At 45.0% G+C, this 23,950-nt stretch overlaps 2 protein-coding genes across 6 annotated transcripts in view; one reads left to right on the top strand and one right to left on the bottom strand.

Annotated features, from left to right (window-relative positions):
* Positions 1-23,950, top strand: part of Heph (polypyrimidine tract-binding protein 1 heph) — a 427,542-nt gene that overhangs the window by 49,904 nt on the left and 353,688 nt on the right. The window lies entirely within an intron of this gene.
* Positions 6,756-15,032, bottom strand: LOC143359114 (esterase FE4). Its single transcript, XM_076796821.1, has 9 exons — positions 14,674-15,032; positions 12,715-12,852; positions 9,358-9,520; positions 8,568-9,028; positions 8,183-8,351; positions 7,894-8,060; positions 7,593-7,737; positions 7,131-7,266; positions 6,756-7,051 (listed from the first exon to the last, which is right to left on the bottom strand). Exons 1-9 carry the CDS (start codon positions 14,905-14,907, stop codon positions 6,760-6,762), a joined length of 1,905 nt encoding a protein of 634 aa, XP_076652936.1. The 5' UTR covers positions 14,908-15,032; the 3' UTR covers positions 6,756-6,759.

The raw sequence follows: 23,950 nt of genomic DNA, 5'->3' as shown, positions 1-23,950 counted from the left end.
CGCACCGTTCACCATGAATAATCGAACCTAACTTCGGTCCGCTGAGTTCGTAAGCTTGGGAGACGTTGACGTGTTCGGATAATCGAGACTCGCCGGATGAGTAGCCGCTCGCGTTCACTTAGCTGATGATTGAAGTTCTACAGTAATTAGATTGGTGGTCTTACCTCCACCACAGCTGTATTTACTTTTTTGGTTTTAAAAATAAAGACAGAAGGGAGGGGATGTAATCTTTGCGAGAGGAGATTCGAAGAGGAGGACACGTGGTTCGCAGGGCTCAATTTGCTGGCCACCCTAGGAGCGTCTGATGACAGAAACGAGGGATAGTCTTCGCCGGGAATCCAAATGGGGCCATTAGACTTCGGTTCATTCCTCCGTATTTTGAAATATTCATTTTCTCATAGCCAGACAGCCTCCGCGCCAGCTAGCACCCGGCTCATCGGGGGACGCCAGCGGGTTACGTGGTAATGACATAATCTCTGGTGCCTCCCACGAGCGTGCTAGACTTAAGACGGCAAGTCGTCTCTGCGACTCGATCCGATTAATCGAGTTCCACCGGATCGATCATCGATGCCGCGTTCGGAATAGATGGATTGCGTGATTGGATTCGCCGAGTATTTTTAAATAGTGTCCCCTTTCGGAGTATTGATCGAGGATTCTGTGGCATGTCGGGCTAAGTGTAACACCGGGGAAAGGTCGAGTCACTATACCGGTTAGAGCTGTCGCTGAATAATGGATTTCTCGTCTCAAAAATTTATCAGCACCCCACCTTTTTATTTCTGAAAATTACTGTATCTCTCTCGCAGAAAAATTGTCGAGTGATTTGTTGGCACACCCTGTGTATTATGCCGAGGCTGACATTGACACTTTACGACAGGAAAAGGAGTCGAAGTGTCTTGAATAATAAGCTTCTAATTATAGGCCGCATGATTCGCCTCGGTAAATAAGTACCCGAGAACGCAGCTAGGACTCGGTCCAGGAAAACTTGAAATGACTATTTCGAGCATGCTTGTTGTTGACGCATAGCTGGCCGCCGGTACGTCGACATTGAAATATCATTGGAATTTCCACTAATTTGCGAATTAACCGACGAACACCGACGCGGAATGACTATTACGAAACACCGTCCGGCTTTTGTAATCACCGGGAGATGCGTTTACAGATGAAATTGTCACGAGTGCATGAACACGAGAGACAAACAGAATGCTGTAGACAATGGATAATCTATACCCATTGTTGGAGCATTTATTGCAGCGTCAAATGCTAGCTTACGTGGCCTTCGGTGACTAGAGGTCACCTCGAAAAATATTTAACGAAACTGCAACGTAGAAGTAATGCGCCTGTTCTAGGCCCTGGTGTTCACAGAAGTGAGCAAAATCTCTTTTGAAATTCTTCGCGGGTGCATGATTGGGTACCGCCGCCGGTGTCTCTGTTAAATATTCATGGTGGAAAATGAACGGTGGCTCGGTTCGTCTTAGAATCGTGACAGCAGCTGTATCTCGCGTTCCCGATGCTGAACCTTTCATCCGTCTCGCGAGCAACGGGATTTAACACAGGGCCAGCAGCAACGGCCAGCAGGAGAACGGCAGCGGCAGCAGCAGTGGTCCGAATGGCTCCTATAATTTTCACGGTGACTATGGAAGCTCACGGGACGGTGGTTCGTCCAGCGCTCGTCGGGCATTGTCGAGCGTGTAACGAGGGACAATTTTTGCGGGGCTGAACAATATGTCGCATTAGCGTATTGTGCTCCGGGTGGCGGAGCGCCGCGTGGTCGTTCTGTCATGCGACACGGTACGATATCGTAATCGATGCTGGCCCGATTTCCATTCCCGCGGAAAGGGGGAAAATGCAGACACGCGCAGCGCCCGGGAGGATACCCCCGGTGCACTTTTGCCGCGCGGCCCCGGGAGTCATTATCGTGGCAAGTCGACCGACAATGTGACCGAGACGCGTGAACGTGTCCGGAATTTCGTCGGCTCCGCGCTCTCGCATACACGCCGCGGTTGCCATTCCTGCCACTGGCTGCTGGCTTCCACGATCGCACCACTGTCGCTCGTGTAAATAAATATTTTCTGGTGTTGACCCGTCTGCCTCCTCTGCACGATGATCCTGAAGTTAGCAATCGCTCAACCTGCGTACCTGCTGCCTCTGGCCGGACCCAATCATAGTGGATGGGCTGACCTTACGCGGAAAACCAGGTCTGGACTACGATTAGGAATTATTGAGATAAGCTAGGTCTGCTGGGGACAGGTCTAGTGGGGGGACGTGTACTAGGGATAGGTCTACTAGACATAAGAGAGACTAGAAGATGTCAGATCCACTGAAGTTAGGCCTACTAGGGGTAGCTCTGCTGGGAACAGGTCTACCGAAGGATAGATCTTCTAGGGACAGGTCTACTAGGAGATCAATGAGACCAGAAGCTGTCAGGCCCAATGAGGTTAGGCCTACTAGGGGTAGCTCTACTGGGGACAGGTCTACTGGGGGTAAATCTACTAGGGACAGGTGTACTAGGAGATCAGAGAGACCAGAAGCTGTCAGGCCCACTGAGGTTAGGCCTACCAAGGGTAGGTCGGCTGGGGACAGGTCTACTGGGGATAAATCTACTAGGGACGGGTCTACTAGACATAAGAGAGACTAGAAGCTGTCAGGCCCAGTGAAGTTAGGCCTACTAGGGGTAGCTCTACTGGGGACAGGTCCACCGGGGGTAAATTTACTAGAAATAAGTCTTCTAGAGTTCATTGAGACTAGGAGCTGTCAGATCCATTGAGGTTAGGCCTACTAGGGGTAGCTCTGCTGGGGACAGGTCTACTGGGGGTAAATCTACTAGGGACGGGTCTACTAGACATAAGAGAGACTAGAAGCTGTCAGGCCCAGTGAAGTTACGCCTACTAGGGATAGATCTGCTGGAGACAGTAGAAATTAGAAGCTGTCAGGTAAGGTCAACTGGTGTTAGACCTACTGCGGTTAGGTCTGCCTGGGATAGGCAACGATATATACCTACCCTCACACACATAACCTTGTGACCTGAGCCTACGATGCCTAACCCCCTGGTATTTCCTTCTCCACCACTTTAATGGAACCGAATTCATTTTTGCCACACAAAAGACCACAATTCCTAACTTCTAGGGATCCAGAAGTTCGTTCATCAGGCCTCAGGCCTCGACTAGGGTCAATGATATTTTTCCAAGGCTTCCGGCGATACATGCCGGCCAAGATGCGGAAAACAGTCTGCCGATCCGGACGATAGTCGGCGGAATAAATTGCTCTCCACGCAGTCTGTAATTAAACGTCTGCCAGATAACCGCTCGACAAAGGCGCCAGAGCACTCCGTTCCGAAACGTTCCCGCGATATTACGTTCTCGATGAAAAGAAGAACAACTTATCCCCGCCGTCCCCCTGCCGATCCCGGCCCCATTGTTTCGCAAGACTTTTCATTCGACGCCTTCAACGCCGTGGAAATAATTAATCACGAAACAAAGGCGGAATTCGCGAAGCCGTTGAACGACGCGCGTCACATCTGCCAGTCAAGCTGCTGTCAAGAAACCCTGGTGATCCGTGATTGTTGAAGACAGTACTTTCTTTTTTTTTTTCTGTATTTTAAACACGGAATTTTGACTCTCGTTTCTGGACCGATTAATGGCAGGTCTCGGATACTACTGAACGAGATCGCAATGATGCATGCTCGGCGATTGCTGACGTACCGTGGCTCTGCGAGACGCTAGCCGTGTGCCGCGATAATAAGATATATTCGCGGACCCGTGTAATTGGCGAGAGACTCCGGGAAATCGAGTGATGCTCGCGAGAACCACCAGTTATTTGCTTCGATAATCATTTCGGAGACGGTTGCGTCACCTGAGCCGAACCAGACGCTAACCTGGCCCAGATAAGACCGTAATTAGCAGGATCACCGTCGCTGATGAAACTCGTCGCGACGTCTTGATTAATTGACTCGATTTAAGCCTTCTGTGTCAAATCACCGGGCGAATTCTCCGGGAACGGTGTCGGTGCACGCTGCGCTGGAAAAACTAGGCGGTGGAGATCAAAGGTGCGCGAAACAAAGGGACTGGAAACATACTGTTTTTTAAACCTAAGGGACAAAGCGAGCTCGCTCGCAAAACAGACGATAGCCGGGGCCGAGTAAAAACAACGTGGCGGATACTTGAAACGAAACAACGACGAGTTGGGGTGGAGGGGGGGTCACAGAGAACCGCGGCGGCACCCGGTTGATTGACGATTTGCATAGACAAATAAGTTCCCGGTCCTGATGAGCCGCGTCGCCGGTATTTACCTAGCAGTCGAATAATCGTTTTCGGAGCGATTTCGAACTACGCGTGTTGAAATGTGCAAGTGCAAACACGCCACCGGGACAAGTGCCTTTCGAATTCATTTACGCTCGATTCGCGACGAGTGTCGATTTCCAGCGACGTCGGGCTTTAGACGGTAGACTGGCCACCCTGGAATTTCCTGTCTACACAGAGACCGCCACTGTAACGGGAAAGTTGCTGGCAGAGTTTTCAGCGGGCCCGTTTATCTGGAAAATGGCCCGGCGGGAGACATTCGGACACGTGTCATCCATTAATTAAATTTCGACCGTCAGCTGCGCCACAATAAAATTTACAAACACGTATTTTCTGTTGTCTTACTGTTGCCTGAAATGAGGCTACGATAAATTTAGTTTGTAATAAAGCCGCTACAATGTGGATAGTAGGAGGACAAGAATACTGTTCACTTCGTCATAGACTCGGGATATAGCTTGGACGTGGACCAACTTTTATCTGACTCGGTAGTGTCATCCTCGGTATTCAATTGGACCTAACCATCGACCAGGGCTGACAGGCACAGGGTTCAGGTCTGCAAAGCTCAAGGTTCAGGGTTCAGGTCTGTAAAGCTCAGGATTCAGGTTTGCAAAGCTCATGGTTCAGGGTTCAGGTTTATAGACTTCAAGGTTGAGGGCTCAGGGCTGCAAAGTTTAAGGTTCAGGGCTCAGATCTGCAAAGCTCAGGGTTCAGGTGTGTAAAGTTCGGGGTTCAAGGTTCAAGTTTGCAAAGCTCAAGGTTCGGGGTTCACGTGTGTGAAGTTCAGGGTTCAGGGCTCATGTCTGCAAAGCTCAAGGTTGGGGGTTCAGGTCTGCAAAGCTCAAGGTTCAGGGTTCAGGTCTGTAAAGCTCAGGATTCAGGTTTGCAAAGCTCATGGTTCAGGGTTCAGGTTTATAGACTTCAAGGTTGAGGGCTCAGGGCTGCAAAGTTTAAGGTTCAGGGCTCAGATCTGCAAAGCTCAGGGTTCAGGTGTGTAAAGTTCGGGGTTCAAGGTTCAAGTTTGCAAAGCTCAAGGTTCGGGGTTCACGTGTGTGAAGTTCAGGGTTCAGGGCTCATGTCTGCAAAGCTCAAGGTTGGGGGTTCAGGTCTGCAAAGCTCAAGGTTCAGGGTTCAGGTCTGTAAAGCTCAGGATTCAGGTTTGCAAAGCTCAGGCTTCAGGTTTGCAAAGCTCAAGGTTCAGGGTTCAGGTCTGCAAAGTTCGAGGTTCAGGGTTCAGGTTTATAGACTTCAAGGTTGAGGGCTCAGGGCTGCAAAGTTTAAGGTTCAGGGCTCAGGTCTGCAAAGCTCAGGGTTCAGGTCTGCAAAGCTCAAGGTTCTGGGTTCAGGTTTGCAAAGCTCAAGGTCAGGGCTGATGTCTACAAAGCTCAAGGTTCAGGGTTCAGATGTGTAAAGTTCAGGGTTCAAGGTTCAAATTGCAATGCTCAAGGTTCAGGGTTCACGTGTGTAAAGTTCAAGGTTCAGGGCTCAGGTCTGCAAAGCTCAAGGTTCAGGGTTCAGGTCTGTAGCGCTCATGGTTCAGGGTTGAGGTTTGCAAAGCTCAAGGCTCGGGGTTCAGGTTTTCAAAGCTCAATGTTCTGGGTTCAGGTCTGCAAGCTCACTATTCAGGGTTCGGGTCTGAAAGTTTGGGCTCAGGAAGGTGCAGATCTTCAAAAGCCTGCAAAGTGAAATCTATAAAAGCCGGTCTCCAAAGTTGAGTCTCTAAAGCGGTATCTGGCGTTAGGTCCATAGTCCCGGCTATACTGTTGAGTGTATAAGATTGTGTACAGGATTACCGCCGTAAGAATGACTGCAAAGAGAGTCGTTTATTCCGGGTAGGGGTGAGGGAGGCTCGGCGTGTTCCGGCGGCTGCGAAAATAAGGACACGTCTTCGAGTATTGAACGGGTGTCTGGTATTCCGTGGGTTCTTTGATCAGCGGTGCGCGTCGCTCGGGTTCCCCTTTAAACGGGTTCCCGAAAGAAAGGTGCGGCGTTTGTCTTCAATTTGTCCTCGTTGCATAGTCATTGCTTCCGACCGAGATTTCTCCGCGGCAACGTCTTCTTTCCGCGCGGCCCTCCCCGGAAACGGAAAGAAGACAAACACTGGTTACCCAGGCTGGATGATTAATTTCCCCGGGCGCGGGCCGCGGCCCGAAGGAGCCCATCTGGAAGCCGGCCGTTTGCATATTTAATGCACGCGTTAACTCTCCCACACGGTGAACTTAATTTCGAGCAGATTCCATTATGCTTTTCGTTTATTAGCCCCGTCTTATTAGTCCCGGGGACAGCCCTCGGGGAGATTTCGCCCGTTGATAATCTACCCGGTGATCACTTATTCATCCGTGTGTCTTTCGGTGCCTCGACTGCGCGTGTTTGTGTGTTTGCGATGGTAAGGGTGTCTGGTTCACTTTCGCGTCGCAAATGTCACGTTCTTTTATCGCGAGAATATTTTCCAAATTAATTGTACATTCTACAAATGCGCGCTTAATAGAATTAACAGAAAAACTAGCACGTTGTTGTAGTCTTGACCGGAGCCAGAGTCAGATTTGTCCTCAGGGCAGGACGGTGGTTTAAATTCTTCCTGTTCCTCTTCGTCTTCGATCTCGTCCGTATCGTTCGTCATTTCGATCCAGAATGCCATTCTGGCTGGCAGGAAATTGTTGTCCACAGTGATCTCTGGTTCCTTCCCCTTGCCCAGTACCAGGTACTCGTGCGCATGCTTGTAGTCTGGCCAGGGTATCGTTTTCGACGATTCTGGCACACTGTGAACACATCGGAAAATATATTATTATTAACAAGTTCCCGAAGACCAGATCGATCCAGCTTGAAAATGATTTTTACCCTGTCGCAGCAAATCTGGCCCACATCTCAGTCATAATGTCCGACATAGTGACGTCGGCTTCGGTCCTTTGCAGCGTCTTGTACTTCTTGCTCAAGGACGGCATCAAGTAGTCTACGTCGTCGCCGTGCGAAACCCCTGAAAAATATGGAGACGATGACTCAACGAGTCCACAATAAAAATATGATCGGAGGAGATAACCGACGGGCCCATAAATCGTCCGAAATTGAACTTCACTTTTCGCTGAGACAGTTCAATTAAAACGAAGAACAATATTTACAGAATTCCGCGGAAGCTAATTAAAACGTCGCGGGGAGGAACGTTATCGAGATACGGTCGACGAAAATCAATCTATTAAGTCTTTATTAATTATATTCTATCCGAGCGAAATCCGTCCGAATTCAACGGGATGATGGACGAGCCCGAATCTCGAAGTATAATGGCACGCAATCAATTTTACTCACCGTAGTATATCGGCGTATAAGAGAACGTGTTGCTGAACGTGCCCTCGTACCTGAAGTAATAAAAGAAGGTGCTCGATTTCATGACGGGAAACTGGTGTCTGGCCACTTGGTACGCTGGCCACATCATTGAGGCGTCGCTTGTCACCTGCAGGACACAGATCGTTGTATTAATTAATTTTCTAATCTCCAGCTTCCCCCGGTTTCACTCTATCGAACAGAGCCGCTATCTTCGCACCACGGTACACCTTTCCTTTCTTTTAACATTAAATTGAACATTCAATTTGGCAGAGAAACAACGCACCTCGGTAACATGTTCGATAGAAAGTGCGGAGACGTTCGATGCGAAGTAGAATTCTTTTACACCACTGATAAACTCGTCTCTGTCCGATGGTCTGTTATGGTGCTCCGTCAAGAGCAGTATGTAGTCATCGAAATTGTCCTTGAGCTCGTCTAGAGCATCCATGATATCTGCACGATTTGTAAAATTCAAAAATATGAGCGTACAAAATCTATAGTAAATGGAATAACATGAGGGAAAAGCAAGTGCAAAAATGAGCTTAGCGAATTGTCAGAATGAGATAGCAATTTACCCATCACTTTCACCAGGCCTTCGTCCTTGACGACTCCAACGATGCATGGCAAATCCCTGAACTGTCTTTTCTTGACAGTGGTCCATGGATCAACTGTCAGCACTGCCTCTTCCGACTCCTCTTCTATAACTGGTCCAAAGAAACAGCAGGGATTGCCCCTCCAAATATCCTGTTACAAAGAAAATCAAGCAATTATCCCAAGAGTGCCGAAAACACACCCTAACCCTACGGGGATTGCACACACTAAAATAAAGTAAAATGAACAAATAATACTATTTAAAATTCGTTTACGAAAGAAGAAGTGTGAATTCTTGTTGAAAAATAGGAGTGCCACGCCATTGTGAGATGGTCGGGTGAAAATTCGGAAAATATTCGAGGCTCTCACATATTTTTTCAAGACACTGCCAATGGTCTTCGCATCGAGGGACCTCATGCAGCTGAGCATCTCCTCCTCAAGCTTGCTCGCATGTCTGTCCTCGGTCTGGCAATACCCTTCGAACTCTTCGTCTCGTGGTTCTTCAATGCAGTTCTCTATTCCTCGTGGCAAACAATCCAAGACCTCAGCTGCGTCGAACGAAGTTCTTCGTAACCAGTTCCTTGGACTGATGTTCCACGGTGAAAATATGCTACCACTCATGATAATGTACCTGTGGAACAGTCCCTCGGTATTTTTGCTGAAGGACAAAATGTGAACTGCGCCGGCACCAGCGCTGTGGCCCCATAGGGTCACGGAGTTAGGGTCACCGTTGAACACCCCGATGTTCTCCTGCACCCACCGCAGCGCCATCACTATGTCCTTGAGGCCGTAGTTGCCTGGGGCTACTTTGCTCTCTGTGCTGAAGAAGCCTGGGCAAATCCAAGTGTGAAAAGTAAATCTGGGGAATATTTTTTTCCAATTTTGAGACCACTAGTTTTCATTTTAATTACTAGCAGTTTAACCGAGAGGTTAGATCGCAATTTCTGGAAAGTAGATTCCATCTCAAATTTGCTGAATTTTTTTGCTTAATTATGCGGTGAGATATATATAATTTTCTATTTTTATATTGCTTCAGAATTGTTTTAGGGTCGAGGAACTGGCAGATACCGTTGTATATTCTCTGGTTCTGGGACTTTTATCGGATAGATATTTGCGACGTACACCGAGAGAACAGTGTATTTATCATAAAGAGTGTTACCCATGATATTTAGACGATAATTTAGCGTGACTAAAACTACGTTCTGGTCCATCAAGTTGTCGGGAGGAAATGTTTGGCTGTTACTGCTTCCAAAAATGTATTTTCCACCGTGCACGAACACGAGGACAGGAAGCTTGTTTCTTCGTGCTTGTATGTCTGTAAGCTGATGATAAGGTTATCGTGTGACCACTGTTCTTGGAAACAAAGGGTCTAGGGGGATAAGACAGGTCTAGCGGCCCCGGCGGGAATTTTATTGGTATTGTGTGGAAAACCATCATTTTAGGTTGAAAAACAATCCCCTAAAATTTTAAGTCGCTAACCCTTCATTTAAGGGTGATATGAGGGTAAACACCCTCAACTTTAACATTTTTTTTCTCGGTTGTTAATTCAGATATTGAGATGAAATAAAATCGAAAATATTCGAACTTACTTCCTTCATATCATATATTTTTTTCATAATTGTAATTAAATTATTAAGACTAGAAAAAAATTATTTAATTTTTAATTTTTTTTTAGGCGTGGGGGTAGCAAGCAACCCTTCGAGTGACCACTTCCAAAAAATTCAAGAACAATGTTCTGTTACCTATCTAATACGTACAAAAGTTTCAAGATCGTCGGATTGGTGGAACATAGTTAAATATTGAAAAACAAATGAAATTACGGTATTATAAAGTAGGGATAGTACTATTGGTGGTACATTTGATTAATGATAATATGTATTTATTATTGATTCTAAGATACTCTGGCTACGATTCTCAGCGTGGCACTCTTAAGGCTCGTACAGACCTGAACATTTCGACGAACATTGCGCCGAACATCGCGCCGAACATCGCGCCGAACAGCGTCCGAAACGCAAAATCGTGTCGAAATGAATGTCGACTTTGTTTCGTTCGCTGTTCGGCGCAATGTTCGTCGAAATGTTCAGGTCTGTACGAGGCCTTACACTCATTCGGTTTCTCTGCGACTTCCACTTAAAAGTCCCCAACACTCGCTCGGTCTTGAACCCAAAATCACAAACACCCGCTGCATCGCGCTCGACTGTGAAACAAGCATTAATTATATTTTTATTTAAACTTAGAAGTGGCAGTTCTAAAGTAATTATTAAAAATATATTCGGTCTGCAACATGAACAACAAGTGTCAGGATATTTCCATCAAATAATTAACGCATTTGAAAAGGATGTTTTGGGAAATCACTTCGGAATAAATGCAAAATCCAGAGCCGATCTCATTTTAAATGAAACAGCGTACGCACCAATGAAACTTTTTGAAATAAAAGATTCTGAATTAGTAGTCATTTTTGATGGAACATATGTTAGACACGAGAAAAGTAAAAATAATGTATATCGAAGGAAATCATATTCTGGACAGAAGAAAACATCATTATGTAAACCGTTTACAATTTGCACAACAAATCGATATATTATTGACACGGCAGGACCATTTAATGGTACCATGAATGATGCGTCAATCATGAAAATCTTATTAGTAGATCCTAACGGAATAAGTTCACTTTTACAACCCAATGATTTTTGCGTTGTGGACCGTGGTTTTCGAGATGTTGTCGAGCATATGAAAAATAGAGGATATAATGTTTTAATGCCAGCTTGTAAAGGAAATCGAGCACAATTGATAACAGCAGAAGCAAATTCACCACGCTTCGTAACAAAAATAAGATGGATTGTTGAAGCTGTCCATGGCGATATTGCACAGAAATATCGTTTATTACACCACAAAATAGACAATAAACTTCTACCATGTCTTAAATCATTGTGTCGAATAGCATCCTTTCTACACAATGAATTTGGTAAAAGATTAGATACAGATCCAGAAATAGATTTAATTATTGATTATATGAAGAATCAACGGATAAAAACAAACGCTTCAGGAACTAGTAGAAGGAAAAAAAATAAATCGCCGTAGAAAACCATTTACACGAATGACTGCCAACGTTGTAATGGATTTCCCAGAAATGACTGAGAAAGATTTGAAAATCTTATTCACAGGTAACATACTTTCTTGCATATGTATAACATTATCACATATAAAACTATATGCTACTTATGTAATATTATGTACAGGTACCTCAATTAACCCAGGCGGTATGCTATCTAGCGGAGTTAACGAGGAATGATGATATTTTAAATATGGAATATTTAAAGGAAACTAAAAATATTATAAGGGTGAAAGTTCATTCGAGGCATATTAATCGCAAAAGTTATCAATGCTACATTGAATATGTACCACATGCGATTAGTTATACCGGAATTACACGATATACATGCGACTGTGCTAATGGCAACAGAACAGTAGGTTGCTGCTCCCATGTCGCTACCATTATTTACTATTTATCTCATGGGCGATTTAAATCCAAAATTGTAAAACCAGCGGAGATATTAACCAATATATTTGATACGACACATACTGTACCAGTAATTGAGGAAAATAGTGACGAAGATTGAATAAATCTATATTATGATTCCTAAACTTTTCTTTTACACCTACATAATGTCTATTTATATTGCAAATTCGGGAAGACAGGAATAGAATATAATACGATGCGAATAATTGATCAAGGAGGGACATAATCTCCTGATAAGAATTATTAATTAATAATTAGTCGTAAGAAACAGTGCACTACACATTATACTATTATAATACCGTAATTTCATTTGTTTTTCAATATTTAACTATGTTCCACCAATCCGACGATCTTGAAACTTTTGTACGTATTAGATAGGTAACAGAACATTGTTCTTGAATTTTTTGGAAGTGGTCACTCGAAGGGTTGCTTGCCACCCCCACGCCTAAAAAAAAATTAAAAATTAAATAATTTTTTTCTAGTCTTAATAATTTAATTACAATTATGAAAAAAATATATGATATGAAGGAAGTAAGTTCGAATATTTTCGATTTTATTTCATCTCAATATCTTAATTAACAACCGAGAAAAAAAATGTTAAAGTTGAGGGTGTTTACCCTCATATCACCCTTAAATGAAGGGTTAGCGACTTAAAATTTTAGGGGATTGTTTTTCAACCTAAAATGATGGTTTTCCACACAATACCAATAAAATTCCCGCCGGGGCCGCTAGACCTGTCTTATCCCCCTAGACCCTTTGCGTAAAACTGAAACCGAACCGAACCGAATTTGCGTAAATTTGAGTAATTTGGTCGTCGAGGTTTTAGCTGCGATAGCAACTTTTATTACCGCTTTGCCAGACTATTGTGTACATATGAAATACCGAGGATTTAGTATTCATGTTAATTGGCGAGTTAATGTTACTAATTTGTCGAGTTTGAGACTTTGAACTGCTACGAAAAATCGGGTCGAATTATCTTGGACAATTGATGCTTACTACGGGTGTAAAAACGTTTAGGTATAAACAATCTTCGGATCCCACAATTTGTCCTTTATGGTCAGGTTGAATGCATTTGTTGCCATCTACTGTGGCGTTGTAAGTGACGTTCCACTTGCGAGTCCAAGGTTGTGGACTCTGGAAAAATGGCGACATATATTTGCAAAATTAGATATTCAAAAACAGAAATAATGTTTACACAGCATACCTTCCTAATGTGTAAATAAACTTAGCCTGTGATAATAACAGTTTAATGTTATCACTTTATCAGATAATTACTATCAGTAGACTATGATTAGGTTTGTCACGATTCCATTGGCTGCGAAGGAAAAACTATTATTTACATAGATTTGCATATAGTTCGACTAAGGCCCAAGGTCATCAACCGTTTTACAATGGCAATGATAAACGCAATCTAATTGATTGCATGCCTGTATAGTTATCTGCAAGATAACAGTTCCGTGTTTCGCGGGCACATCAATCATCGCGGAAAAAAAAAATAACCGCGAATGTCAGGCCCTTATCAAATCACAAAAAACTGCCAATCACCGGTTCAATTGCTGGACATATATCAGGCGTTCTGATCGAAATTCTCATTTTACACCATTAATATTCATTCGCGATTTACCATTTGTTCCCTTTAATAATTGTGATGCCGTAGAAAATACAACCTTAAACAGAACTAATGGATCACTCAAAATTATCGATTCCGGCGGCACACTTTTCGTTCAAAGTTCGATAAAACGGTGAAAAAAAATCGTGGATCAATCTTTTTATACTCGTTGGAAAGCGACGACTTTAATGTTCAGACACAGCTTGGTCTCAGTCGCGCGAAAAATTTTTCGACTTTCGTGGAAATGCTTGAATTTGAAAAATTCTCCAAAAATAACAACCTTTACTTTTCCCTGCAGATTTTCGGGTGAACATTTTTTCAGGGGGTGCAACTCCGGGGTCCCGAGAGCGCAGGTTTAGCCCTTTCAAATGAGCCCAGGTAGACTGTTCTCCGATTTTTTTTTCGCAAAGTTACAATAGTTTAAATATCGACAAATGTCCACCCAGGTGATACTGTCCAATACTGTCGGCACTCTTTTCACTCGAAATGCTGTAAAATCGGAAGAAAAAATCGTCGACCAACTATCGAGGGCTCGTTTTAAAGCGACGACTCCAGTCTTTAGATGCTCCGCGGTCTCAGTCGCGCGAAAAATTTTTCGACTTTCGTGGAAATGCTTGAATTTGAAAAATTCTCCAAAAATAACAACTTTTACTTTTCCCTGCAGATTTTCGGGTGAACATTTTTTCAGGGGGTGCAACTCCGGGGCCCCGAGAGCGCAGGTTTAGCCCTTTAAAATGAGCCCAGGTAGACTGTTCTCCGATTTTTTTTTCGCAAAGTTACAATAGTTTAAATATCGACAAGTGTCCACCCAGGTGATACTGTCCAATACTGTCGGCACTCTTTTCACTCGAAATGCTGTAAAATCGGAAGAAAAAATCGTCGACCAACTATCGAGGGCTCGTTTTAAAGCGACGACTCCAATCTTTGGATGCTCCGTGGTCTCAGTCGCGAGAAAAATTTGTTGCGTTCCGTGCAGGCAAGCGAACACGACAGATCCTTAAAAAATGACAATTTTTACACTTTTATCCACATCTTGGGGTAAACATTTTTTTCACAAGAATCGACTTTCCCGACGGTGTCAGCCGTTGAAATGAGCCCAGCAAGATGGTGGTACGATTTTTGTTTTCGACAGAGTTCGAACAACTTGAATATTCCACAACAAAGGAGTTCTGATCCCGGCAACAGCGAAACGGATCGCAGTGCAAGGGGTTAAACAAATGAAACAGCCAGTGGAAGGGTGGCATCCCCTAGGTCATAAGGGTGTTAATCTGGCAGGCAACAAGCCAGACTTGTCGCCCCCATGTGGCCAGAATGCTAAAACACGAATTAGCGTTTCGAAAAGTTACCCTGAACCTGAGGTCTCCGATTGGTGGCTCAGCGTAGGGCACGCCCAAGTAGCTTGCGGTCAGTCTGCCCTTGGTGCTTCTGCCCCAGAAACCACGTATGGTGCCGAACTTCGTTTGCACTATTCTCGATTGACCAACAACCGCCAGAGACAGGATGATCGCGACGAGTGTCCCCCATTTCGCAGATCTGCTTAACCGAAAATCCTGATCCATTCTGTAGCAACTGCCGATCATGCTGCCCGCGAAAGTCTGAACTCACTGGGTTCTTTTCTCGGACAAAGAACTCAAGCTGATCGCATGATGCAACGCCCGCAACTGCATCTAGATCGTCGCACGAGGCATCAACCGATTACGTTCGGACTGCGGTACACACACACTGGCTTCTGCTTACATTGTGTGGCGTGTGCAGCTAATAAAGATGTAACAATTTTCATTTTATCGTGCAACAAGTCGCTTAAACGTTTCTAACTGTGACGGGTAGACTGATAGTGCTGTTACATATGTATATATCTCGTTTGACATAAATGGCTTTATAAAGTTTCCTTGTTTCGAGTTCAAGAAACTACGAAGTTTGAATGTGAACAGGGTCACACTGGAGCGTATATGTTACGTCTTTGATTTCTTATTGATAGCTTGAAGTAGACACTCGAAGAAGTGTCCTAAAATTTTTCGTCCAAGTCATTGTCTGTTGCAACGTAGATGTATCGGTAACGATCGCTAACCTTGCCGAAGGAGCCGAGCGAGGATCGTGTTCGAAAGTATCCCGGGGAATCGTTGCCCGGTAACCGAATTAACCAGAAAGTTAAGCCGCCAGTACTCGGCGAGCGGCAAATTTGTTAAGTTAAACTGCTAATCCTCCGACTTAATTCCCCGTTATCAAACTCGTATCCGAAGGGTAAGGGCGAAGGGTGCTTGCGAGCTCGGTCGTGTCCAATGAAGCTCGCTGATAAACATGAAAACTACTTAAGCCGCCCAATGCGTTGCCAGCCAGCTAGGAAATTAACGAATCTGCTGTGAGAACTGGATCGCGCATCAAAGTCTTGAACGCCACCAAGAGAGCAATTCATATTGAATATCATTTAATTTTTCTTCTCACCTTTCCAGGCTTTCGAAAATACCGAGAAAATTCTGAGACACGTATCGACATTCCTACTTTCATATGCAATCGTTGAAATCCCTCCGAGTGTTAAAATTAGCATTGGAAAATGGCACACCGGTGACCTCGCTCATAGAAGGAGCCCGATCGAAAGACCTGGCCGGGTGCAGATCCGAAGAAAGCTGTTTCTTTGTTGAAGAAGAACAACCTAACTAATCGTAGACTGGCTCTAGCCTCCTTCTTCGGCATTTTCCGTGGACGATCGCGGCGAATCGGCTTCCGCCGGTCGTGGATTCCAACGATTTCCTGACAAGGGCCTCCCCCTGGGAATTTCCGGTCCGTTTCCACGCGGAATCTCCACGGCACCTTTGCCCGTTACGCGTCGTTTGCCCGGCCGTTTATCTCCTCGTCATTAGTTATGCCGCGTTGCCCACCCCCTAACCCCTCCGCCGACACCCCAGCCAGCAAACTGGCTCGTGAAAATAGGTTGCGGTCGTAATTGCAGGTAACCGCTCCGGTGTTTCGCGCCTGTTCGCAGACGTGCACCCTAAGATCCTCGCGGACAGTCGGAGATAAGGTTACCGTACTTTCCAGAGTGCGTAACAATGACCCTGAACGCCCCACTCTGCCCCTGTGTCCCCTACTCTGCATCAAGTAGGCTAGGGAGGGACTGACTGTGGCCATTTTTCATGTGAACCCATGGGAACGTAGATATTCCTTTTTATTTTCAACTGTGTCAACCCCACTCTTCCTCTGAGCCCCGGGAGCCATTGTTCATGTGAATATACGTTTCTTCTTAATTGCATTTTTGTGAACTGTCTGTAACAGCGACCCCGAACTCCCCACTCCATTGATCAGTTATCGTAGAGTGGGGTTATGCAGTCAATCAGTGCCACCAAGCGGAGATCGAGCGAAACCTGATGCCATTTAGGGTCATAGAGCCTCCTGTCCCGAAGTATAGAATCTCAGAATCGCACCCCCGCTATACTTACACGGGATTACCATGCGTCAGGGGACACAGAGGGTTGTGCTATACCCATTCGAAGACGCCTGGTGCCTTGATAGCCGGGGGTTCTTTGTATTTTATTGCAATGGTTCGCAGGGAGCCAGTTCTTCAGGGTGGGGTCCGAACACGTCGAAGGCCTGCGCTCCGTAGACCGTCGCGAAATTTAAACCGCTGCGTCATACTACTTTAACTGTTGCTTGGGAATTCGGTATGATTAGGGGAGAGACAGAGAGTGAGCTTCCCTGCTCGGTCGAGGGAATTTTGAAGAGCGGGGCTGTTTCATGGTTGACGTGTAACGCCCCGGAGTATGAACGGCTGCGCCTTGCTTCTTACCAGCCGCGGAAGAAAGTAATTATAGCGTACTGGTGTTCGGTCGTTAACTTGGAATGCGGTTTTGCACCGGGTTCTTGCTGTTCCGTGCTTATTAGCGCCCGAATTGGCAAACTTCGCGGATAAAGGGCTCACGGTTCTGATCGTTTCGGGATAGAACGCATCCCCGTCCGCCTTTCTAACGCTGCTTATGCTCGCCAGGTGGCACAGCAAACCGTAAAGACTCGCTGACACTAGCTGCATGCGTCAACAAAATTTATTTTCACTTTAAATCATCACGTTGAAGCCCGGAATATTCTCCTTGGCAACCAAACAATTCTCATATATATTTGACATTTTTTCCGGCTCTGACCTTGAACGACCTTGACGAAACCATGTCGATGTCTGAGTCCATAACACTCCGGCTACCTTGCTTGACATCTATGCACAATAAAATTGCATTTCACTCTTCTGTTTTGGTCTGTCACCTTGAGTGACCTTGACGAAACAATGTCAATGACGTCGCTACTTACAGTTTACATTGATCTCGTTTGGTCCATAACACTCAGGCTACCTTGCTTGACACCTATGCACAATAAAATTGCATTCCACTCTTTTGTTTTGGTCTCTGACCTTGAGTGTCCTTGACGAAACAATGTCAATGACGTCGCTACTTACAATTTACATTGTTTTCGTCTGGTCCATAACACTCGGGCTACCTTGCTTGACACCTATGCACAATAAAATTGCATTCCACTCTTTTGTTTTGGTCTCTGACCTTGAGTGTCCTTGACGAAACAATGTCAATGACGTCGCTACTTACAATTTACATTGTTTTCGTCTGGTCCATAACACTCGGGCTACCTTGCTTGACACCTATGCACAACAAAATTGCATTTCACTCTTTTGTTTTGGTATGTGACCTTGAACAACTAATGGCCCGCAATGGCTCCAGAATTTGACCAGACAAGAAAAACTTCTCTATAATAGTCCAGCAGAGAATGTGCTTCTTCATTTCCAATAAATTTTCATTCGATCCCCCATTCTGTCTGTGACCTTCAATGACCTTGAGTGTCTGTGAACAGGTAATACCAGCCTCCAGTGCCTGCAGAATGTTTTCCCAGGCCCTAAGACACTTGTTTTCGATGTAATAAGCGAGGGGGATTATTTCGAAGTATAAATTTTGAGTTGAAGTTGTTGAGGTCCGTCTGTTGAGAGGCTGTGGTGACCGAATAAAAGTGACGTAAAGCGTCAACGAAGCTGGCTGGAGATGGAGAGTCCGCGTGTATGAATGTCTCCTCGCGGGTACTGAAGGCGAACTCTCCGCTGCATCGGATTACGGGTCTATTTGTCGCGGGGAACTAATTGCAGCGCGGTCGCAGCCATGCATCACCGCGACAACGGCCGCGTCCAGAAGCGCAGCCGAGATCGCGTGAATTACTGGCAGAAGGATTGCTTTATCACTTTTAACGACACCGCTTTCGTTCGCCGGAAGTTACCGGCCTCCTTGGTCCCTTCAGTTCCAGATGAAGTCACACCCTTAACGTCTCCGCGTCTATGCACTTCCCAGCAATTATCCCGGCCGATCGCGGCTGCCATAAATTCATGGAGAATTGTGTCAGCCACTGGACACTATTTTCACAAAACGTTTCAACTTGAATAACAGGAAAAGTATTGGATGCCTTATCCTGGACTGCAGGAATTTTTAGAAGACACTGCCGTTATTTTTAATAATAAAAATTCTAGTCTCTGGAATACCTACTCAATATAAAATAAAATAGAGTATATAAGCCAGCGATGTATGACGTTGAAGATTCGATGTTCATAAATAATTCGGATTTCACTGACCACCATTTTCTGTTTTGTTGCAGGTGAGCATGCTTGATTACACGGCCGGTGTGCAATTGGCGGATTTGTTTGCGGACACGGGCTGATTATACAGTATCACGGTACGAAAATCAAAATTGCCCTCCTCCTGGCGGGATTACCGATGTCGAACGTTATCCACGAGGATCGGGGCTCCACCCTCTAACCTGACCAGCCCCCGCGTTCTCCGGACGCATTAGAGCATTCAGGGGTGAAATATCAGAGACGCAACGGTGAATAATACATAGGAAGCTCCGTCGAGGAAAAATAGGTTCCGTGTCCCCGATTCACCTCACGCTTATCGCAGTCGAAACTTTCAGAGTAAATATACATGTAACACCACGGTATACGTATGCGCCGCCCTCCATACGTGCCCTGTGTGTGTGTGTGTGTGTGTGTTCAAGATTTCAAGCAATTTTCCCGCCCGCCGTTGGTCTGGTTAATATTGAAGTAAATTCCTGATCGGTGCCCTCGGTAAATTGTTATTTCACCGGTGATTGTTGTTTATGCGCTGCGGCCAACATTTCTCTATATTCGAGGAATTAGGCTATTCGATTTCCACGGGTTTTTACCTTTCGATATTCTGTAGAGATACTTTGTTCGAGCCTTGAAAATTTGGCCCCCGGTGGCCACTGCCACTTCAGCCCCACTCCCATAATATAGCCTATCCTGAATTTAATAACAGTATGTGTTAGATTAGGTCTGAGTCGAGCTTTAAATCTAATTCAACTTCATAACTCAAAAATTGCGTAATAAGAAGTAAATACGTGGGTGGGGCAAGGCCTTGGCTCCGCCCACTGCGACCCCACTCCCACGGATCTAACACAGATCAATACAAATATATCTGAAAAGATGAAAAAAAGGGGAAAAACTTAGTGACCTTAAGCATAGTGACCTGGACAATACATTTCAAGGTCATTCAAGTCAATGTGGAATTATAAACGTAAACAACTACCCCAATTTTACCTTTATTCGAACAAATCGTCAGGTCGATGATTTTCACGGGAAACTAAGTTTGTGTTTAAACAGATCGGGGAATAATGAGTCACCCGTTGTACACGGTTCAGCCCTCGTGCAGAACGAGCGTAAAAAGAGGAAACGCGCGATCCGGTATCGAGATATCCGGCTCCGTCGCGGCGAGCTGACAACGTTTGATCAGAATCTAATGGGGTAGTTAAGTCTGCGGCTATCTCGTCGGATCGCAGAGGATTCCGCGCCGATGATAATCAGCGAGGAAACGCGAGCAGGAAAACACCGGTGTGCAAAGCGTTGTCGAGGCACATAGAGCGATCGAGGAAGGCCGGCTCGGCCAGTAATAGAATAGCAAATACTTCATTAGCGCCGGTTACTACACCCTTGCGGCCAGTCGGTCATAGAGAAATCGCGGCGCGGGTTAAATGAACCGGCCAGCCATCCCTACCCGCCTTTCTTTCCACACTATTATGGCTGCTCCCACGCTAACACGTGTTTTCTTTCTAATTGCAATTAGTTGCGTTTCCCGGGGTAAATAATCAACGAACCGCGAGGCCCACCGAATTTCTCGGTTTTCTGCCCGTTAACGAGCACAGTCTGGTTGGATTATATTCGGTACAAGGGAGTGGGCGTACTGTGGGCGGAGCCTAGGCCCTCCTCCTAACACACTCTTACTTCGTAACACACAATTTTCACTTATGAAGTTGAATTGGATTTACTACTTGTTCTAGACTTAACCTAATGGATATTGTAATTAGATTCGGGGTAGGTTATATTGTAGGAGTGAGAGCGAAGTGGGCGGAGCCAGGGCAGTCTCCTCCTACAATCTTACTTCGTAACACACAACTTTTACTTATATAATTGAATTAGATGTACAACTTGACACAGAGCGAACTTAATTCATACTGTAATTAAATTCGGGATAGGTTATATTGTAGGAGTGAGAGTGAAGTGGGCGGAGCCTAGGCCCTCCTCCTACTACACTCTTACTTCATAACACACAATTTTCACTTAAGAAGTTGAATTAGATTTGCAACTTGATCTAGACCTAACCTAATAAATACCGTAATTAAATTTGGGATAAGTTATATTGTAGGAGCGAGAGTGAAGTGGGCGGGGCCAAGGCATTCTCCGCCTACACTCTTACTTCATAACACAATTTTTACTGACAAAATGGAATTAGATGTACAGCTTGACCCAGACCGAACTTAATTGAAGCTGTAATTAAATTCAGTTGAATTATATTATGGTAGTGGGGGTAAAGTGGGAGGGTCCGAGGCCCTCTCTCAATTGAATGTTCCCGAAATGAATTTAGTCCATATTCTTCCCGTTTCGAGCAACAGCAGAATTATTTATTTTACATTATGGTGCACAAGAAAGCCTCAAAACCGGTTCGAAGTTATGACAACCGGATGAACAGGATCGCAGGGCCCGTCCCTTCGAATCAATCAAACCGGGGGCCCGCGATCGAGACCGGAAGCACGCTCCGCGATCGATCCGCCAGCGGTAACCACGAAAACACGAAACTTTCGCGGACAGTTTAATGGCAATATCATTATTGCAGCCCGGTCGTTATTCACTCTAACAAACTGTGCGCCCGCGATACATTAATCTCTCGGGGCAATGCATCACCGGAGTGCACTGCTTTCTCGGGCGCCGCACTCCCTGTATCGGGTGTATGCTAAATGATGCATTCCCTATACATAAGGATATCCAGGACCGACTTGGCAATAAGGTGATTCTCTCTGGGAGACCCGTCCTCGATCTATCGACAGATCCTCCGCCAGGAATTCCACGTTCCAGGACTTCTCTCTCTCTCTCTCTCTCTCTCTCTCTCTCTCTCTCTCTCTCTCTCTCTCTTTCTGGTTTTTTAGCCAACTTCGTCCACGGATTCGCCACTTTTTCCCCGGGGCGACCGATAAAGTTACGGTGTCGGGGCTCTGCGTATACAGTCAGTCACATAAGTATTCGTACGCTCATAAAAATCGCATAACTTTGTCAGTATTGGACTATACTACTTGAATTTTGTTGAGAAGTTAGAACAATTGGATCACTACGTAACGTGAGAAAAATGTTTGATTAAAATTGCAATTGGTCGAAATTACAGAGAAAGTACTAAAAGTTGTGTTTCGCAACTTGTTATGCGGGCTTGTATTAAAAATTTTAAAAATACGTTTTGTACATCTGTATCAATTGTACGTATTGTGAATATTTCATGTAAATCGGTCAACATTGCACTGAGCTACAAACATTTAACGATGAAAAGTTAAGGGCGAAAGTCGCTGAATTTTGGCCTTCGCAGGGAATTTCGCCCTTATGCGATCATTTTCGAGCATCTGCAGCTCATCGCAACGTTCAACGATTTTGATGAAATTCTCGGAACATGTATATAATTCATGCAGATCTACAAATCGTACTTTCCAAATTTTCAATGTAAGTCCACATGGAAAAGTTGGAAAATACAACTTTTAGTATTATCTCTGCACTTTCGACCAATTTTTTCTCTTTATATAGTGATCCCATTGTTCTAACTTCTCAGAAAAATTCAAGTAGTATACTCCGATATTGACAAAGTTATGCGATTTTTAAGAGCGTACGACTACTTATGGTACCGACCGTATACCCTGTCTTCCCTTCCCTATCGGACGTTGTTAAAAAATCTTTACAATCTTCAGAGTGACAGACTATTAATTATATACATTAACGACTAATTTATTTCCTATTCCAGGTTCCAAAAAATTCTAAAAAAATTCTGGAACAGAAGTCCCTATTTTAATACATAATCGTTGGAACGTCAAGTGTTTAGAGCACTGATGGGAAACAGCGAATATCGGTGAGAGAGAAATTTTCCAATAAAATTGCGGGTTAATTTAAACAAATAAAAAACGTATTGGAATTTCTTTCGTTTCGGGTATCCGTTCGATATACGGAAATCTTGTCAGCCGGCGACAGCTCGGCGACAAAGTAGAATTCGTACATCGCGATACAGTCCGCCGATTGACACACACGGTTCTCGGCGAGCATATTCAAAAGGGAGCGACGTCGGGGCTCGGCAGCGTATCGAAAACCGAAGTGATTTACAAAAGAAACTGCTGCCGGGGGTTTTGTTCTCGGCTCTGACCTCGAATACGTAACAACGTCAGGGAAAACCCGTTGTCCTCCGTAACAACGTCGTCGCATCGACGGCAACGATCGAACATGTGCGCCTGCATGCATGCAACGCGGTGCACGCGTTCGCCCGCAACGCTATCTACGCCGCGGCGCTCAACTACTCATCCCTCGCATTCATGCAAACAGGCACACACACATATACACGGTCACCGTGAATCACACTCCGCGTGTAATTTTACTTTCCGCTCACGAATCCCCGGCTGGCCGTTCCCTGTGTATTTTCCCCTAAAGGGCCAAATAAAACGTGACACGTCAGGATTCGAAATGCCCCCGATGCATCTTGCTGCAGCCGCCGAAAAAAAAAAAAAAAAAATAGAAACAGTATTTCAATCGGCAACCCTCGAACCTCCCATTGCCCAAAATTCTCTGTTCCTTAGTCCCGGTTTTCTGTAAAAATTCTGCCATTTTTTTCCCTCTAATTCTTCTCGGTGACTGTGGTAATTAGTTGTCCAGCCAACTCCTGGGAACCGCGTGTAATTGTTACGGGAGAGTGTACATTAATAAATGTTTTTTTTTTTGTTTGTATCAAAGCACAGCAAGTCAACGAAGCTTCCAGTAGCGAATAAATTGACAATCACCGTGCATTGATTTAAAAAAGAAAATGTAGAATGAAATTCGCCGGGCTCCAATAACGGCTGGTGAATACAATTTTAATGGAAGTTATTAATATTGCCGTTTTATTAAAAAGTGATTCGACGAACGCGCGCGCGCGCGCGCGCTTGTTACGTGTAGCGTAATTATTAATTTCGGAGACGCCACGCGTCTGCGGGGTTCGCAGCGCAGGACGCATTCGGACAAATTAGAAATCGGAGCGGCGGGAATATATTTTCCCCATAAAATACGCGATCGTTGTTGGC

Source organism: Halictus rubicundus, chromosome 11 (assembly GCF_050948215.1).
Source record: "Halictus rubicundus isolate RS-2024b chromosome 11, iyHalRubi1_principal, whole genome shotgun sequence".
In the NCBI taxonomy this organism is placed as follows: Eukaryota; Metazoa; Arthropoda; class Insecta; order Hymenoptera; family Halictidae; genus Halictus; species Halictus rubicundus.
The sequence above is the reverse complement of the archived record's forward strand: the minus strand, read 5'-3'. Positions and strand labels throughout refer to the sequence as shown.

Bases quoted from the DNA above. Each gene is read 5' to 3' on its own strand.
- LOC143359114 (XM_076796821.1), bottom strand. From the start codon at position 14,907: ATGATCGGCAGTTGCTACAGAATGGATCAGGATTTTCGGTTAAGCAGA. The intron at 9,521-12,714 runs GTAAGCATCAAT...CCTTATCATCAG, and splicing joins TAAACGTTTTTACACCCGTA to CTTACAGACATACAAGCACG. The intron at 8,061-8,182 runs GTAAATTGCTAT...CAAATCGTGCAG, and splicing joins AGGCCTGGTGAAAGTGATGG to ATATCATGGATGCTCTAGAC.